Source organism: Ambystoma mexicanum, chromosome 8, assembly GCF_040938575.1.
Source record: "Ambystoma mexicanum isolate Mex_15411 chromosome 8, UKY_AmexF1_1, whole genome shotgun sequence".
NCBI lineage: Eukaryota > Metazoa > Chordata > Amphibia > Caudata > Ambystomatidae > Ambystoma > Ambystoma mexicanum.
The window spans coordinates 1,658,141,156-1,658,161,232 of record NC_090929.1 but is presented as its reverse complement, the minus strand read 5'-3'; the positions used below and the strand labels follow the sequence as shown (position 1 = coordinate 1,658,161,232).

Sequence of the window (20,077 nt, the reverse complement as noted above, 5' to 3'; positions counted from 1 at the left end):
ATTTCGTCGAGCCACGCTTTTGGAGGACTCCAGAAGTTTCTCGGGCCCATCTCGGACATGGCCCAGGAGAAGGGAAGCTCGACACCAGGAAAGCTGTTCAGGGTCTGCCCTGGATGCCAGCTTCAGAATGTCTTTAAGGAGGACGAACACTCCCTTTGTCTTTACTGCCTACATGAGGACAAGACGCACGTGGAGAAGGACTGTGCGTTTTGCGGCAATATGTCGGAGCGGACCATGAAGGACCGCCATCAACGTCTCGCCAACTGGCTGGAAGGGAAGAGCCCGTCAGGCGAGAAGAAGTCCGAGCGGTCTTCTTAGACCTTTGAGGGCGCCCCGGCGACGGGGGTCCAACAGAAGGCCAAGCACCGCGAGTCCGCTGGCACCGGGAGCGCCGAACAGTCATCTTCCCCGGCGCCATCAACCACGAGCCAACGCTCTGGCTCGGGTAAGAGGAAGGCCGAGCACCCGGCAAAGCTCCTGGAGAGACCCCGGTCGAGCTCGAAGGCCCCATCGGAGGGGGAGCGAGGCGGTGACCCTCCCCCCAAGGATAAGGCGGTGAGTGCACCGAAGGTGGTGAAAGCCTTAATCCATCCGGCCAAGGCCTCTATCGAGACAGTCGCGGCGGCCCTGGCTCAGCCTGTGGAGGCTACACCAGTGGTGGCGACCTCGGGGCCCAGAGTCTCCCTGCCACCGCGGAGGGAGTTCTTTCATGCCCATCGACAGGACCCCCGTGAAACCTCCGACGGAGAAGAAAAAGGGGGGGCAGGAGGTCGTCGTGGATTCGGCCTCAACCTCTGAGGAAGAGCTGATCGAACTCTTAAGCCACGGCGTTGGCGTGGAAGAAGACCTGCCCGTCGGGAGGGATCCCGACGTAGGAGACGACGAGAACGTCGAGGGTGCCGACGGGGCTCCTGACCGCCCGTCGGACTCCCCTCAACCAGTGCCGCAAGACAACTCGGCGGCCATTTTGTTGGCTATACAGTCCTTATGCTCGGAGATAAGGATGAGACTACCGTTGCCACCAACGGAGGAACCGCTCCCGACGGGGGACCCGGAGCCAGGCCCTTCTGGGAGTCCTCCCCCTAAGAGAAGGATTCATCCTCCACCTCCTTTTCAGCCATCGCGCCCTGTTCAGCCCTCCTCCCCGTCCACGACACGTGGGGATGATACGGGGACTGACACAGCTGCGACGAGTACAGACGACGAGGTTTACGACGGGGATCTCCCGTCGTCACCTCCCACCCGGGCTTCCCCACCCGACGAAATTGGATCGTTTCACTCCATGATCGCCAGGGCATCCGAGCTTTTCCAGCTCTGCCCGGAAGAGAAGAAGGAAGGTTTCCTTTATCAACGGCGTGAGGCCAAGAGGAAGACGATCCTCGCTGTACCTCTACTGGACGATATTTGGGATGAGGGCCTCGCCCTCCTCAAGAACCCATCCACAATGCCGGCTAGAAGGGATCGGTACGAGAAGAAGTACCGGGTCCCGGAAGCGGCCCCCTTGTGCCTTCGGGCACAGCCGGACTTGGTCGTCTCCGACCCCTGCTACTTGACCACGCACCCCACTCCGGAGAGTTTGGTGGTGCAGGCGGCTACGGCCCCAGCAAAGCAGGCATCGTACCCTACCATCCCTCCTGATGGGGACGATGCCTGGGCGAAGAAAGTGTTTTCTTCAGGGGGTATGGCTTTGCAGGCAGCCAACTCCGTGTGTGCCTTGTCACGTTTCACGCACACTCTGTGGAACTGTATTCCGTTAGCAGCTGATGATATTCCCGAAGGGGAGGAACAGGATGGTTTTCTTGCCATGATGCAGGATGGCAAGGATGCCATTGGTGAGACTGTTCAGTTGGGTCTGGACATGGCAGATTGTGTCAGCCGGTCCATGGCGGCGAGCACCGTAATACGCAGGTTTGCGTGGTTGCAGAAGTCGTGGTTTGCTCCTGATGTGCAAGCCCGGCTCCTCAACATGCCCTTTGATGGTGAACATCTTTTTGGCAGCAAGGCTGACGAGAGCCTTGAATGGTTGCAGACCTCCAAACTGAGGTGAAGTTGTTGAGCGCTGCAGTTCGCCAACCTCTGCCTTGTTTGTTTATTTGTATAGCGCTCTTGACCCAGGGGTATATGTGCGCTTTGAGCATCTGGTTACAGGCAACAGTAGGGAGCAATAGTACAAGAGTAATGTGGCATATGAAGGTTGACAAGAAGGCAGTTAGTGCATAGATAATAATAGGCAAACACAATAAGAAACATTTGAGCATTGGGTATGCATACATACATGGTTGGTTATTTGTTGAGTAACCAGGTAATGACCTTAGTTCTGAAGGGTTGGAAGGTAGATGTGGATTTGATATCCAGTGGAATGGTGTTCCAAAGTTGTGAGGCCAGAGCTGGGAAGCTGGATCCACCAGCTCTTTTGAGGGAGTATTTGGGCACCGTCAGTTGTAGTGTTAGACGATCTAGTGGTTCTAGTGTTCTGTCTTAATGTGAATTTGTTAGTGAGATAGGGCGGGGCTAAGTGGTTAAGAGCTTTGTATGTAAGGCATATGGTTTTTAAGTCTATTTTTTGTTGGATGGAGAGTCATTTGCAAGCAATTCTTGTGGCAGAGATATGTTCTCTTCTGGGAAGATTTAGGGCTGCACGGAGTGCGTTATTTTGTAAGACTTGCAATTTATTGATTACTGTTTTATTGGCACCTACATAGAGGCTATTACAGTAGTCCAGTTTGGATTGAATGAGTGCTCTGGCTAAAGTGAGGCAGTTGTTGGGGGAGATCAATGGTCTGCAGGCCCTAATTAATTTACCAGTGTAGGCAGTGGCTGAGGCAGTCATATTAACTTGTTTGGCTAGGTTGGTATTCATGTCTAAATGGAAACCGAGGGTTTTTACACTTTTGGCGATGGGTATGGTGTTGCCGTCAATGGTAAAGTTGGTGTAACCGGGACAGAGTTTACGGATGGTGTTAGGTGAGCCGACAAGAAGCAGTTCGGTCTTATTCAGGCAGAGCCCGTGTGTGGCCATCCATGCCTGAATGATCCATTTGGCGTCCACGTTGTAGTTACCGGATAGAGTGAGGGGTATCTGGGTGTCATCTGCATAGTTCGTGTAGGTGACACCCAGATTGTCCAGCTTGTCAAATAGGGGCTTTGTAAATATATTGTACAAAGTAGGTGAGACACAAGATCCTTGTGGGACACCGCAGGTAATCGGGATAGGGTGAGCCACTGCTAGGGGTGAGAAGACCCGCATGGTCCTATTGTCCAGGAAGGATTGGATACATGTGACCGCAGAGTGTGAAGTGTGCTGCCGATGACAGATGGTTGCACAGGATTTTGTGGTCAACCAGGTCAAAGGCAGCGGAGAGGTCGAGGAGAAGAAGGATGGCAGCCTTGCCTTTATCTTTGAGTTCGTCTATCTGGCATTTGAGGTCAACAAGGGCCGTTTCTGTCCCGTGTTGTGGTCGAAAGCCAGATTGGCGAGTTCCTAGTAAATGATTTGTCTCGAGGTAATCCTGGATTTGTAAATAGGCCACTCTATCAAGAATTTTTAGTAAGAATGGGACGGTGGTAATGGGTCTATAATTCGTGGGTATGTCAGGGTTGAGAGTGCTTTTTTTAGTAGTGGTAGGACCCAGGATTGTTTCAGATTACTAGGGACCAAGATATTGGAGAAAGACAGGTTTATTAATTTAGTAATGAAGGGGGAGAGATCCCTAGCTGCATCTTTTATGATCTGAGCGGGGCAACTATCCCCCTTGCAGTTGGAGGGTTTCAGGGATGCTATAATTTTCTGTACCCCCGGTATGGATACCTTTTTGAAGGTAAAGCCTGAGCTAGTGGCGGTAGGTGGAAGAGGGGTGGGACTGGCGGTAGGACCGGGAGTAAGTAAGTAGTTGTTTGTTGTCAATTTTAGTTTGGAGCCCTGAAATTTTGTTAGCAAGGGCATTCTGGATCCCTGTGCACCAAGGTTTATCCTTAGTGCAAGAGTCAGTGGGAGGAGTGGGGCTTTCTAATTCCTTTAGTATGTTAAAGAGCTCCTTTGTGCTGGAGCTTGCCTGGGAAATCCTGGAGTTGAGAGATTCTTTTTTAGCGTGTGTGATCTCATTATTGTAGAGAGTGGAGATGTTTGTAAGATTAGTTCTGTTATTTACTGAAGGCACTGATTTCCATAGTGCTTCAAGTTTACTTTTTTGTTGACGGAGAGTTTTAAGCTCCGGGGTGTACCATGTATTCAGGTGCGCTTTAGGTTTCCCTTTACGCAATTTCAGTGGGGCAATGATGTTGATGGCTTTGGCCATGGAATCATTGTAGACGTTGACCAGTTGGTTCAAGTCAGTTGTGGCTGGTAATGCGTTCAGAGTAGGGCTCACCAAGGGTATTAAGGCTTCCGCTGTGGTGATGCTCTTTTTCCTAGTTGCGCAGGCAGGTGCAATAATAGGTCTTTTATGCGCTAAATTGCTGGTATTAATGTCAAATGGGAGGAAGCAGTGGTCGGTCCAAATGAGCTGTGTGGGATCTTTCAAGGTAATGTTGCAGTTAAGGGCGGTGATCCAGTCAAGGATTCTGCCCTTCGAGTGGGTGGGTTTGGAGCAGAGTTGTTGGAGGCCATACTCCTCTAATGCCATGGCCAGGGCAATGGCTGGGGTGTCGAGAGGGTCATTAAACCCAAGGTTGAAGTCTCCAAGTATAATCATTTGTGCTGATGGTTTGGAGCTTTCGGCAATTAGTGAGGTGATGTCTTCCTCAAACGAGCCAGGTGGGCCCGGGGGTCTGTAAATTAAATGCAGCGTGATAGTGCTTTTAGGGGATGTTTGTAGTTTGTCTGTAAGATGCTCACATGATTTAAGTGGAGGAGAGGGGGCTAGTCTGATATCAAGCGAGGACTTAAAAATAATAGCTACACCACCTCCTCGAGCGTTAGGTCTATCTGCTCTGAGGATGGTGTAGTTATCAGGTATGGCTAGGGTGAGAGATGGTCCTGCAGCATCATGCAACCAAGTTTCGGTTACAGCAAGGAAGTCCAGGTTGTTGGTTAGAATAATGTCTGCGACTTCTATGGAGTGGGCGACTAATGATCTAACATTTAGAAGAGCTCCTTTAGGAATAGGGGGGGTGGAGTTGATGGGTGTTACAGTATGAGTGTTAGTCTTATTAGGTGTTTTGGCTGGACAATTGCTGGATCTGTGGTGGGTTCTGGCACCAAGTCTAATGTTCCGATCGGTAGGGATGAGGGTAATGGTTCGAGAGACAGTTGGGTTGGCATTTATGGAGGTGCTGTGGTCGAGGGTGGGGCATGATACACTCGTGTCAGTGGGGTTCCACTTTGAGACAGCTGAGTGCATAATAGCTGGGGCATCAGAAGAATGTGCATGGCTACGGGTGGGATAGGCGGATTGTGATACCGGGAGGAAGGCTGGTGTGGTAGGCAGGAATGGTGTGGGGCAGGTGATAGGGTAATGTCTTGGGCAGGCAGGTCTGACGAGGCCATTGTTGTAGGCTATGTAACTATTGCCAGTGCAGGGTATGTAACTTTGCATGACACAGAAGGGGAACATAATCGCGGTAAGGCAGAGTAGCATGCTAAGGCTAGGGTGACGTGCAGAGGAATGTCGCGTAGGGGGCATTGGTGACATAAGGTAGGCACAATACAGTTCAAGTGTGGACAGGAAGCGATCAAGGGGCACAACACAAAATCAGATGTGGTCTGGAAGCGACCATAGGGCACAGCAAAGTGCAAATGTGGTTGGGAGTTTACCAAAGGGCACAACACAATGCAAATGTGGTCTGGAGGCGACCGTAGGGCACAACACAATGCAAATGTGGTCTGGAGGCGACCGTAGGGCACAACACAATGCAAATGTGGTCTGGAGGCGACCATAAGGCACAACACAATGCAGATGTGGTCTGGAGGTGACCATAGGGCGCAACACAATGCAGATGTGGTCTGGAGGCGACCATAGGGCACAACACAAAATCAAATGTGGTCTGGAAGCGACCATAGGGCACAGCACAGTGCAAATGTGGTCGGGAGTTTACCAAAGGGCACAACACAATGCAAATGTGGTCTGGAGGTGACCATAGGGCACAACACAATGCAAATGTGGTCTGGAGGCGACCATAGGGCACAACACAATGCAGATGTGGTCTGGAGGCGACCATAGGGCGCAACACACCTCACATGCAATAAGATCACACATTGACTGTAGAACATCAAAGCACCTAGGTACAAGATCACAATGGGGGCACACGTACTGAGAAAGGGTGCATTAGGGCGCCTAGGTTTGAGATTACTCCTGAAGTTACAGTACAGGTCTGACATGTATTGAGTTCATACATTGAGTAGGGCGCCGGGACGGAGATCATGTGTAGACGCTGCCAATGGGTTGGGATAGTAGTATGTCTTAGGTTAGGGGCAAGATGATGGTGCACAACAAATGTCAGAAGGAGCTAATGTTCCAATGTGATCTGTGAGGGGCAGATGGGTTATGGGCTCAGCGGAGCGTTGATATTGCAGGCGCAGTGTTACCTTAACAGGTGAGTGTGGTGGACCAGGGGGTCTGGCAGACGGCAGAGTCGGCAGTAAACAGGCAGAGAACAGGCTCCAGCCTTGTTCCCGTGGGCCTTGGAGGAGAGGGCCGGCTTCGCCTGCCGGCGCCCAATGGCAGGGGTTATGGTCGCTGTAGCCAATCAGGCAAGGCAAGGCTACTGCTGTGTGCCTGGTAGGGCACAGAGAGAACCAAGCCTAAATGCGGCGGCCATCTTGGAAGGGGGTACCTCGTGTACCTCAGTGCAGGATACGGGGCAAAGCGTGCTCTTGCGGGTGCGGGGCAGGTGCAGGTTGCCTGGGACCTTAATGGGGCAACTCGGAGCACTTGTGTGCATTTAATCAGCAATTTTGCAAATTCGAACTATGATGGCCAGAAAAGATGAGCGCAATGAGGCAGCGCTTACCGGGTAGCAGCAGCTGATCCCGGATGGACAGCAATGGAGGGGAGGTTCCTTTCGACATTACTCATCCTTTAGTATATCGAGAGGAGCTGCTAGTCAAAGGGGCCACCGTAGGAGTGCCAGAGGTGGAAAACCATGTGCCAAGGCCGCTCGGGCAGTTGCCTCTTTACCCTCAGGCAATGCCGCAGCCGCTTAATCTCAGTCGTGAGGCCATGTCCCATGGTTCGCCGGTTGGGGGAAGGCTGCCACAGCATCTTATACAATGGCGTGCCATTACTTCAGAGGTGTGTGTTCTGGAGATCATAGCTCACGGCTACTGTCTTCCTTTCCAGCAGAGGCCTCACCTCAATCCACCAGGGAATCTCTTTGAAGAGTCCGGATCCGCTCCTTGCGCAGGAAATTGTCCCTGCTAGAGAAAGGTGCCATAGAACTGGTGCCTGTAGCGGAGAGGAACAAGGGATGGTATTCCCCTTATTTTTTGATTTCGAAGAAAGATGGTGTATTGAGACCCATCATGGACTTGCGCAGTTTGAACGACCTCCTCAGGAAGGACAAGTTCAAGATGGTTACTCGCTCTCAAGTCCTCCAGGCCCTTCAACTTCAGGTCTGGTTGGTGTCTCTCGACCTCACGGACGCTTACTTTAATGTGCCGATCCATCCCAAGCTCAAGAAGTACCTGAGGTTTGTGGTTGGAGACTCGCACTTTCAGTTTCGGGTCCTGCCGTTAGGATTGACCTCCGCCCTGAGGGTTTTCACCAAGCTCATGGTGGTGGTGGCAGCGTAGCTCAGGAAAGGGAGGATTCACGTCTACCCCTACCTGGACGATTGGTTGATCAGGGCGGCATCTCCCGATCAAGTCCAGGATAATCTGTCCGTAACCTGCCACTCCCTTCACAAGCTGGGCTTCTCCCCCAACTTGAAGTCCCACTTGACGCCAACTCAGCGGCTCCAGTACATCGGAGCAGTGCTCGACACATCCCTAGGGCAGTGTTTTTCCTCCCCAGGTGAAGGCTCTTCACATTCAGCAGATGGTACACAAGTTTCGACGTGCCCAGAGTCTCCCGGCGTTCGAGTTCTTGAGGTTACTCGGCCTCATGGCATCCTGCCTTCTTCTGGTGCCAGAGGCCCGGTTGCGGATGAGATCGCTGCAATGGGCTCTCAAGATGCAGTGGCCAGTCCTCCGGCAGGATGTCGGACCCCGTTCAGGTGCCGCCCTCTGTCGCTCAGGACCTTCTGTAGTGGGCCGACTAAGGCCCTCTGATGAGGGGGGCTCCATTTTGGCTACCCTGGCCGGAGGTGATGATCGTGACGGACACATCCCTCACGGGTTGGGGAGCTCATGCCAACGAGTTGAGTCAGCGGTCGTTGGTCTCTGTTGGAGTCCAGACTCCATATCAATCTGTTGGAGATGAGGGCCGTCAGGTTCGCCCTGAAGGCTTTTTCTGCAGACTGCGAGGAAAGAATGTCCTGATTCTGACGGACAACACGATGGCTATGCACTACCTCGACAAAAAGGGCGGGGGCAGGGTCACTTCCTCTGTGCAGGGAGACAATGCAGCTCTGCTTCTGGGCCATCCAGCAGGGAATTTCGATCTCGGCAGTTCATCTGGCCGTAGACGAAAACGAGACGGCGGACGCTCTGAGCAGGCAGAGCACTGTCTCTCACGAGTGGGAGCTGGCTCAGGAGATTCTCGAGGAGATCTTCACCCTTTGGGGGACCCCTCAAGTGGATCTCTTCGCCTCAGTGTCAACCGGATGTGTGAAAGGTTCTGCTTGCGGGAATGTCCTCCAAGAGGAGCCTTAGGAGACACGTTCGTGGTGGAGTGGTCTTTCCCACTGCTGTAGGCGTTTCCTCCAGTCCCCGTCTACTAGGGGTATGGCTGCCTCTACTGCTCTGCAGAGGGGTGTTACTATTCGTAACATCTGTGAAGCAGCCACTTGTGCTTTGGTCCGTACTTTTGTACAACACTACTCCCTAGATTCTATCCATGGGCAGGATCTGGCCTTTGGCAAGGCGGTCCTTTACTCTGCAATTTGATTGGGCATTCTAAATTCTTTTCCCTCCTCCATACGTTGGTACTGCTTTGGGAGTCTGTCATAGATATGGAATACGTCGGAGGACCCAATCCCCTCGAAGAACAAGTTATATAGACCTTTTCCATAGGAAAGTAGTGGGATTACCTCGAGTATCTACTATTTTATTAGGTTGTGCGTTCTTCTTCTTCGACTGTTTCTTTTCGAAGAATGTCTGGAAAGGCGTTATTTCGTCCGTGTGCTACATGCGGTCTTAAGAAAGATGGGCATATGGACTGTATTTACTGTCTACACCCTCCTCATATGGCGGACACGTGTGAGATCTGTCAGGGCTTCTCACAAAAGACCCTAAAAGACCGCAACAGATGCCTGGTTACTTAGCTCAATGACGGAGCGGGTGCGTACCCGGCATCGGAGGTAGGCTCTACAGCCTCGAGATCTAAGTCTCCTGTCCCCCCTCGTCGCTCAGTGTCGGCAGAGCCTCCGGCGAAGAAATCACGCTCATCTGAAAAACGCCCCTCAGAGAAACATCCTGCAAGATCCTCCTCTTCACATAAGGCTTCGTCGTCTTCCTCCTCATCTAAAAAGGAGAGATAAAACTCTTCGAAATCCTCCTCAGGAGACCGTCATAAGTCTATCTCGAGTCGAGAGTCCTCGTCCCACAAGTCGAGGTCAAAAATGGCAGGAACGTCTCAAGGCCCTGCGCCACAGACTTCGACGACGATCCGGTCGTCGACGCCTGCTTTGTCTTCGGCGACGGCTCTTCCTACGGCTATTTCGTCAGGTCAAACAGCACATATGGAAAAGATGTCATCGTCGGCGGTGGCCCCGTCGGTGGGATGGCAACCGGAGGTTTTTGATCCGATCCCGCCTGAGGCCTTGCTGCAATCAGAAGCGGCTTTCTCCATCTCGTCGGCGGAGGATGACCGTGATCCGGTCGCACATCCAACCGATCTGGGATTACAGCCAACTGGTTCGGGGTCGCTCTTGAGTGGAAGTGCCATTCCAGTTACCTATTCCTTACTGAATCCCCAGGCTGTTCTGTCCCTGGAGGTGTTGAACACATTACAGAAGCTGTTGGATTGGTGTCACACGTTATGGGGGAAAAACTACAACTGAGGCTACGGGCGTCGTACGTCCTACTTCTAACATCCGGTGATGTCGGCTTGACGGAGGCCCTCGAGGACAGCGTATCGACGCAGACGCTGAAATATTTTCCGGAGCAGCACAGCTATGGTGATTACTGTCATAGATATGGAATACGTCGTCGGACCATACCATCGAAAGAATGTTACAGGTAAGAGACTAACTTGTTCATCTGGAAAAGACAAGACCACTAAGGAAAACGAACCAGTTTTTAGTTTCAGTGGCAGCTGGCATAGAAGGGGACCCTGTCTCTAAATCTGCCATTTCAAAGTGGATCGTAAACTGCATCACACTGTTAGACACTTGCCAAGAGAGATCTGGTCTTCAAGCCCAGAGCACACACTACTCTGGGCATGGGAGCTTCCATAGCATTCATTGCAAATGTTCCTCTTGAGTCCATTTGTAAAGCAGCACCCTTACACAACACTACTCCCTAGTTACTCTAGGTCTGATTCTCAGGTAGGACAAGCAGTGCTAAGACATCTCTTTTCTACTGTTCCTTCACACATCCCACCACCATCTGTGTACTGCTCACTAGTCTATGCACAACATGTGATTCTAAGCAGATTAACAAGCTTCAGAAGACATGCATTACTTTCCGTCCAAGCATTTTTGATGATTATATCTGCTTAGATTTGCATGCACCCACCCTTCCTTCCCTCTTGGAGTAGAAGGGACATAGACATCTTACACCTCTCTCTGTACTCCCAATGGTCATAAGGCTCCCTCACGGCAGAAGAAATACAATCCGAGGGACCTCGACGTGCGAGTGATTTGGGGTACACTACACATCATGGATATTGTTACAGGCACGCCCATGTCGACGTCACCTTTCAATCCTCGAAAGAAAGGTGCAATACTCCACGATTACCACTAGATGTCAGGCTATATGCCAAGCATGTGAAACTAAGCAGATGCCATCATCAGAAATGCTATTACTGTACGTAATGCATGTCTTGCACCCCGAAGTCCATCTCCCCTACAATAACTTTCTGTTTTTACTGTTCCTAGAATAAGTGTTCCAGTATTCAGAAAAGTATATTGTCTAGTTAGTTTACTATGCAATTTCCTTGCTGAGCGTCACGGCACAACTGTTAGGGTCTACTACCATGTATTACAGAAAATAATCTAAAAACAAACTCATTGGTGTTACTCCCGAAGAGTAGGTGTGACCTATACTGAATGTGCATGAAAGCCTTCGGTGTGCTTTATAAATGCCAATAAAAGGGTTGACTTGCCTATAATAATGTTAGTTTCCTAAATAAAGTCTATGCTTTTGTGTCATCTTACAATTTCATTGTACTGATTCTACAGCCCTCTCTCCCTCCTAAGATAAGCCTGGCGGCTCTGTTTACGCTACCATATACTCAGGTGGCACAGCCTTATACGAAGAGTGGAGTCTTTAACTATCTCAGTTGAATGGTTTTGCTAAGCCCTTAGTTGGACTTCAGAAAAACTGTCCTAACAGTAAGTATCTTCACCATTCAAACAGCCAGTAGTTGTCCAATCAAGGACAACTACTGATTTTACAGTTGCCCCAATAGCCACCTTTATGGCACCAAAAATGTGAACTGGACCGTTCCAGCCGCCTTCCTGGGCCACACACACCGGCTCACTAGCCCCTAAAAGCTGGGGCTTTCGCACGCAAGTGCATGACCTGATGAGGACTTTCATGACCGGAAGAGGGCAGAAAGAAGGGCAAACTACAATATGGGCAAAGAACAAGTGAAAATCTGTGGCACGGCCATTTTAGGGCACTACCATGTTACTCTTGCATCCCGTCCCTTTTCCTCCATACTGTATGGGCGTCCCTTCGAATGGACAGGAGATGGAACCTTTTTCCCCTTTAAATTTAGACGCGCGCCGGGGTGCGGCCCCGGGAGTATGTGCTGTCCTGACTCCGCCCTCCGGGTCCACACCTCAGTCCCCTTTTCTGCATCGACTGGAATTGGCCAAATTCACCAGCGCTCCTGGGTTTGGCTTCGGCCATGTAATTCCACGCTTGGCTTCTTTGTCTTTTTTGTCTTGTTTATCATTCAGGTACTCAGTCCTCGGGCGTGACGCTCCTCACCAGCGCATGTCGACTTCTACAGGGTTCAGCAGGTGTCCATCCTGCAACGGGCTCTTCCCAACTTCAGACCCTCACGCCCTCTGCCTACGTTGCCTTGGCCCAGATCACGGTTGGCAATAATGTTCGGCGTGTGACTCGCTGTCCTCGAAGGCGCTGAAGAACAGACTAGCCTGGTGGATGGAGCTCTTCCAGAGGTCTCCTCCAGAGTATCTGTAGAACTTCGTGAAGCATCAAACAAGGCCCAAGGTAGGATCGATATGTTCCATCGAGGGTGTCACACCTACCGGGCCCAGGCCTGAGGAGCAGGGTAGGCCTCGTGATCCACACGCAAGAGTCTTGGAGGAGGCCGGGCCCAGCGGGCTGAGCAACACGTCGCAGGCACGTGGCAGGCAGCTTGACAAAATGACTGCCGCGCCAGAAAGAGGCACCTGACCGACGCCATTCCAGGAATTTGACGGAGATAGAGTGTCAAGGTGGGACTGGCTTCAACCAGGTCGTGGCCTACAGGGCAGCTTTCGTTTGCGTCCATATGGACAGCGTACGCAGCAGCTCCCAGCTACCCAGCCAGCTCCCCCTGCCACCTCTTTGGCCAGTGAGGAGGTGCTTTTCGAGAAGTTACTCAGCCTCATGAAGTCACCTAAGATGAGTTATCCTCAAAGACGCCATCAGGGAAGTCCTTCCCGCAATGCTAGTGGCACCACAGATGCCTCCGCCGACACCCCACGCCCCGGCGCAGCCAACTCCACAGTGGGCTCTGCCGCCTCCAGCCGTGGGCTCTGTACGCCAGCCTCCGGTGCCATCTCCTCCTTCACAGGATACAGATGAGGAGGAGGATCCAGACCCGCCATCCTCAGCCAGGGCCTTCCACGAACCTCTTGCTGGTCTGGCGGAGTACCTGGGCCTCCCCCAACCCGAGGTCGAGCAGCCGGCAGAGGGGGTTCTGGCTGAAATTATCACGCGACGCCCCTCTGCCAAATCAGGTATTCCTATGCAGACCGATGTAGTCTTCCTGGCCAAGAAAGGCTGACTCAAACCCCACTTTGCCCAGCCGGTCAATCGACGCCTGGCTGCCAAGTAAGGATGGCAGGTGGAGGGGGATACTCTTGCTGTCGGCCCATCCTCAGCCACACTCTTTCGGTGATCACTGCAGCATCACTATACTCCGAGCCCCAGTCGGCCTCTTCCTCGGCGGCACTGAGGAGAAGATCTTGGAGGCATATAGCAAAAAACTGTATTGCAACACCTCTTTACATATACGTCAATCCAACGCTGATGCCATGCTGGCTGCCGCCAACCAGAGATTATGGTGGGAAATTGCGGACTTCCTCCCAGAACTCCCCACCCAGAGCCGATCACGCTTTAAGGCGCGACTAGCTGAAGCCAAGCTGGTGCAGCATGACCTCATGGAATCCACAGTGTCTCATATCGATGCCTCAGGTCGTGCCATCTGTATTGCCATGGACATGAGAAGGACAGCCTGGCTCCGGGCAACAAAATTCAACCCGGATGTCCAGAAGTGCATTCTAGAGCTACCATTTGGGGTCGGGGAGGGGGTGGGGGAGGCTCTTCCACGGACGAGGAGCTGGACAAAAAGAAAAACAGCTCACAAACGGCAAAGTCTTTATCCATCCTTACAAAGACCACAGCCAAATCGTACACCCAATCTCAGCAGCGCTCGGAAAGGGGTCGTACATATGGAGGGTTCCACTGCTTCCAGGAACGCAGATCCAGGCAGCCGGACTGCTCGCCGTACCAGAGCCGGTGCAAGCAACAAAGGGGGGGTGCAGGGTTTAAGGGCTTTTTCCAGTCCCCCTCGGCGACAGCCTCCTAGGGAAAGCAAGCATGACACGCCCCTTCGGGTCCACGTGTCTCCGGTGGGGGCAGGCTTGCACATTTCTGGCGCCAGAATTTCGTGGACCCCTCGATCCTCTCCGTAGTATCGCCTTCCTTTCCAGCCTCTCCTCCACTCCCACAGGTTGGGAAAGCAACTCTTTTGGCGGAGATCTGCTCGCTCGTAGAGAGCCAGGCAGTGAAGGAAGTCCCATCCTCCCAGCAAGGCTTTGGCTTTTACTTTTTGGTATAAAAGTATATCATTATTTATTTACACACACTTATGAAAATACGCTGGCACTAATATATCAAGCAAGTTCAAACAGTCACTATGTATATACACCTCCCTAGTTAATTATTCGACAAGTCTAGGTTAAGACACCACTTATTAGCAAAACAGAGGTGAGCGCGTAACCAAAGATGGCACTCCAATAATTTGTTTAAAAAGGGAGAGAAAAGGCAGAGTATGGAAATAACACAGTACCAACACTTAAGAAACCACGGCAAGTCAAGAAAGGCAGGGTCCACTGTAGAGCCAAAAGTTCATAGGCCAGGCCCACTCTTGGAGAGAGCAAGGCGGAATGTGCCCAAGATCACACAGTGGAAATGCACTCAAAGTCTTTGCAGAAAAGGTCAAAAGGAGGTTGGAGCAGTTCAGAAAGGCAAAGTTAGCAGGTCTGAGGTCAACCCAGTTGGAGAGTCAAGGATTTACGGGACACCTTGGACAATCCGTTGCAAGGGAGACCAGGCGGGACACTACCTTAAATGGTGAGAAAGCTCCAGCGGTGGCAGTTGTTCCTGGCAGCGGGTGCAAGTCGTGGCTTCGACCAGAGGAAGAGATGATCTCGACGAGGAAGAAAGCTGGAGGTCGTTGCACTGCCAGAGAAGAAACCAGCCGCGGAGTTACCGATTAAAAGGTACGACCCTTTTATTTGCGGTTAGTGGTGAAGCGGGGCTATCCGGCCGCCGGGATGCTTGACACGGGCGATTCGACCACGAGACGTCCAGGAAGGCGAAAAAGGCGAACTGGTTGGTCCCACCAGCTCAAAGGGAAGATGACTCCTGGAAGATCATCGCCTCTGTCGTCGGGGAAGTGGTGAGTTCGTACAGCAGGGCTCCACCGGTGGCGGCTTCGCAGATGGCTCCGCTTCTCCCCTCTTCGGATTCTTTAGGTCCTGTGGCGACTTCTGAAGTTCCAGTCCCCAAAGCCCTGCTTTTATGCAGAAAACCCCCCATTCGCCAGCCTAGCTGTCACTCAAACATGCTAAGTGGTGAGCCGGGCGGCTCACCACTGAGTCAATCACACGAGTGCGACTTGAGTTGCCAAAGCAACTCAGTCCAGGGTGCCTAATCCCCCTCCCACACATCCTGTAGACCCCAGACAGTGGCACCATTTGGAGGGCTTCTGTGCAGAAGCCCGCCAAAAAGTGGAACAAAGGGCTCGACTTGGGTTAGAAGTGCAGAGGCGAACACAAACGCCATTTTAAAACCGAGTCCTGGCAAAAAGACCCAACCGGGGAATAAATATTAAATAACCCAGCGGTATCTTTAACATTGCACTAAAAAGTGGTGCGTTTAAAATCAATGGGAAAATCCCATAAGAAATGTTCCGGTGGAATATTTCGCGTGGTATCCACTGCCACCAGCCAGAAACTCAACAAGGGGGGACTGGACAGTGCCCCCTTGGAAAACAGACCCAGGGGCAATCGAATTATCCCTACCAGTACTTCCACAATATGATGGTTTGTACTGGTTCTGTTCACAATTTGAGACTAGTAAAGCCAATGGTAACTTTACATGCCCTGGGAGACAATAGTCAGTCCCAGGGTATGGAGTCTGTTTGGGGGGTCACACTGATTAGGACTATCATGACCGGAAAAGGGCAGAAAGAAGGTCAAACTACAATGTGGGAAAAAAACAAGTGAAAATCTGTGGCACGGCCATTTTAGTGCACTACCCATGTTTAGTAGCCACACACCATAAACGTGCATACCAAAAATAGTACAAAAACAGTACTGATGTAAGTGCTGCAACCAGCTTGTCTTCTGACGCATACAAGAGTAAGCAAAAATCCTGTGTCAAAAGAAAGTGATACAAAAGCATCCCCATTGCACTGCATGTTGCACCTAGAAACACTTGTGTACAGATGCGTTACAAATAGTATATGCTGGATGCAGTATAAAAATAAAAGGATTTGGAAGGAAACCTAGTTTCTTAATACTAATAGTTTAAAGGATGGCTCAGTTTCCCCATAACTTGTGAGCAAAAAGGCAGGAGACGGGATAAATAGGGCCAAAATAATGGGGTTCCATAGGAAACTATGTAGGGGATAGTATTCGAAAAGAAAATCTTTCCTAACCATGCATGTTTTATGCTACTTAAAAGTTGTACCTACTTTAGTGCACTATAGATGGCATTGTCAGATTGTGAACAGGCATAAAAGCTGTTTAAGGTTAATCTGTTTGCCTTACCAGCTTACAACACACCACATCACAACATAAAATCACTTGATGGAAATTCCCACTGATGAGGGCTTTTATAGAGGCGATCAAGAGATTACATCCAACATACTTGCCATTTAAATACTGTTCTACTTTGGTTGATGCTTCTGCCTTTTGAATCAATGCCCTGTTAGGGAGAATTCTCAGCAATGTGCTAAGTCCCTTCTACCTTAGAGACCCCCAGCACTTTTTGCTGGACTATAGGACTTTTTAATTTCTAACCTGGAGAGAGTGGGACCTTTTTTCCGACTCTCATATTTTTCTGTGATTTGGCCAGTTCCTTTTTTACTTTTGAGTCTGACAAACTCCATAGGCATCATCTTTCCATTGTGACGCACAGCATCTTCGGTGCAGTGGCACAGGAAAGTCTCTTAGATTTCCCCAAGGTTTAAATACCTTCTCTTGGTTAAACTGTTTTCAAGAGCATTGAAGTGAAATTGACTAGACCAAGCACACCCTATCTTACAATAGGGTGCTGGAGGGGTTACTTAGTATCCCCTTTGTCTAGTTTGTAATGTAAAATGTTTACCATTTCTAGAATTAATGGCTGGTGGCAGTGGTTTACTTTTTTCTACCATTGTGTTTCTACTGCAGGCTGCAATTGCAGCTGCAATAAAGCACCCATGCGTGCCCATTTTGTCACAATGGCCCGGTCTTATTATTTTTGCCATTGCTTGTTGGAAAGGTCCTTCTTGAGATTTACTCTGCGCGCCAAACCGTGGTCCCTTTGTTCGTTTGGTCTTTTGCAGGATTCACTTATGAAGCCCACCTCTGGCTCCAGCATGTCTGGCAGGGCAGGAAGCGAGGGAGGTGCCTGAAACTCCCTGTGCTTAGTCTCCTTGCTTGCAGGAATGCACCCAAGGGTGATTGGCTGGAGGGCTATTCTTAGGAGGACAGCTACCCTGCTGTGTAATTGACAGCTAGGCTGCGAATGAATGGGAGAAACCTGCATAAAAGGTGAGGCTTTTTGCTTGAAATGCAGAGTCGACCACTGGACAAACGAATCCGAAGAAGAACTTGGAAGAGACACCTGCTGCAACTCTTGGACTGTTGGTTTGCCCAGTGAAGCCCTGCTGCAGTGCTGAAGCTCCGAATTCACCTCAAGTAGAGCAGCCCTGCAATGGACGACTTCTCCCCTTTGGTTGGTGGGACCAGTAGCCCCAAAGACGAGCTCATCTGGAAATCCTCTCGGAGCTTGCTGTACTTGCATTGCTGCTGTAGGAACCGAAGTGCTGGGGAGAGGATCACCAGAATCGAGTGTCTTTAAGTCGGACCCAAGCTCCAGGAAGAGCCTCTAGACTCCCAGGAAGAAGGACTGATAAAGCCTGAGCCACCTCAACAGAGTGCTGGACCCCAGGTGCAAGCAAAGTCCATAGTGGTATCCCAGAACCGTGGTGGTGGTATTTGCGAGAGCCGCGAGGAGCAGAAACCGCAAAGTGTCACTGATCTGAAGTTTGCCCATTGCTGCTGCTGACCTTCAATTCGTAGTGCACAAGTCCCCAGATGTCCTCCCTCTTATCCCCACGACTGAGGCCCAGGAACACGATCTGCAGACATACACATGTACAGAAGCCAGCTGGAACCAATTTCTTCTAACCAAAGGTACTGTAAAACTAAGGGGCCTTACCTCTTGTCATATAGCCTTGCTAGTTCTCAGTTGCGACTTGTCCTGGTTGCTTTTGCAGAGTTGCTTGCAACTTTGCCCCTCACAAGCCTTCCAGCTTGTGGCCCCAACAGTGATTCTAGATGTTTACTTACCTGCAAGAAGTGGTTCAGCTCACCTGGACTTTTGCTCATTTAACATTGGCTGGCCAGGCTCCCTAAAATACTTCATGCCTCTGACTTTGTGATTTACCTTTGCTCCATGAAAGGGTTAATTTACTTTGCGTTGGGGGGGGGGGGGGTTCAAAAGTACTTACCTGCTTCAGAATATTTGTTAACCTTAGTTTTATTCTCAAATGCTTTTCGTTGACACCAAGCTCAGTATTGCTCTACATGTACCAGTGATACATTAATGTCCACAGTGTCCTTGTTATTTGTCACCTCAGGGTGTAGGAAGAACCTGTCTCATCGCAAATGGGTACTTGCTGATTTAAAGAAACTAAGGGGGTATTTTGTAGTGTATTGTTATGTTATATATATTGCTCCCTTCTGAAGAAGGCTTATTCAACTGATAAATAAATTAAGAAACATCGAGTGTAAGAGTTTAAGTACTTGTCACTGTAAATCTGTGTAAAAAAAACCCTACTGCTTACATTGACCCCTCTTGAGATAAGCCTGGCTGCTAAGCCACACTACCAACCTGTGAAGTACAGACTTGTACCAAAGGTTGGGTTACCTATTGCCAGGAGGACCCATTTGTTTTAGTCTCTCAATGGGTACTGCATACAATCCTAACAATGCTCTTTAATGGATCATAGTTCCATGGTGGCTTTCCCATCCATAAGAAATGAGTGAATTTCAGGCTTATCCGTGTAGAAACCTTTCTTTGTAGTACACAGGATTATGTGGCTTTTAGGAGACATCCAAGACTAAATCCATCTAAAAAATGCATGTGAATTTAACATTAGAACTGGCAGTGTTGACTGGTACTTTTTTAGGTGAAATGGAAGTTCTACTGCTGAAGAGTAGCAATATTTATCAAGTTTCTCCTCTGTTTTCTAGTGAGCGCATGGCGCCGCAGTGATAAAGATGAGAGAGTAGGTGACACCCCCCGCCGAGTTCTGCCTCCACCACGAGAACCTGAAAAGGACAGCGAGCAGGAGAAAAGCTCTTGGAGAACAGAGAAGGAGCGAGAAGCTCCTCGACGCATAAAGACTGATGCAGATGATGACGGTTGGACCACTGTTCGTCGTTAATTTCAGAGGGCATCTTTGTCCATCTGCATCAGCCATACTCTTCAATGGATTCTCTATTCAAGGGGGTTTAGCAAATGTTCAAGCCTGCATTCTTTCAGATTCACAGCAACATGAAGGCATACAACCTGCAGTTGGTACATGGATCAATCCTGTGGAAGCTGCAAAGAAATACATCCGTTCCCACCATATTGTTGGAAAGTTGAATTGAATGTTGACATAACTTTAATATTCTGCTGGGTACACAATCTTAATATAATAAAATTGCAATGTGAACCCCGACAGTTGTTCTGAGCCGCATGTTGCATTTCTTAACGAATCACAATTGATCGTTTTGTCGTGGAATCAAGAGACCATTGATTCTACTGATGCCATTTCATCTCTCCAAGTCACAATTGCGAGGGGGCACTTAAATTTCATCTGTTAGATCAGAGGTTTCTGCTATTTACATCAATTGATTTGTTTCCAAAGTGGTTCAGCTTTCACACAAATTGGGCAAAGTAAATATTTGCACATCCAATGCATCTTCTGCCATGGTTGTTGCATGTGCTAAGCGCGTGAATCGGTTAGTTGTCACTTGTTCATATGGGTTTTGACACAGAAGTGCTGCATGGCAAAGAGCAAACCAGATACTAAATGTGTTTTTTCATTTGAAATATTCTGATATTTGGTATTCTGGTAGCATTTTGGAGAAG

General features: G+C 50.1%; 1 protein-coding gene across 1 annotated transcript in view; it reads left to right on the top strand.

Moving 5' to 3' along the window:
- The window catches only part of EIF3A (eukaryotic translation initiation factor 3 subunit A), an 812,143-nt gene extending 792,479 nt beyond the window's left edge, over window positions 1-19,664 (top strand). The window contains exon 23 of the mRNA XM_069611926.1: window positions 19,192-19,664. Within this exon, the coding sequence (XP_069468027.1) occupies window positions 19,192-19,385 (194 nt within the window). The 3' untranslated portion in view covers window positions 19,386-19,664. The remainder of the gene's footprint in view (window positions 1-19,191) is intronic.
- Window positions 19,665-20,077: the final 413 nt, after the last annotated feature.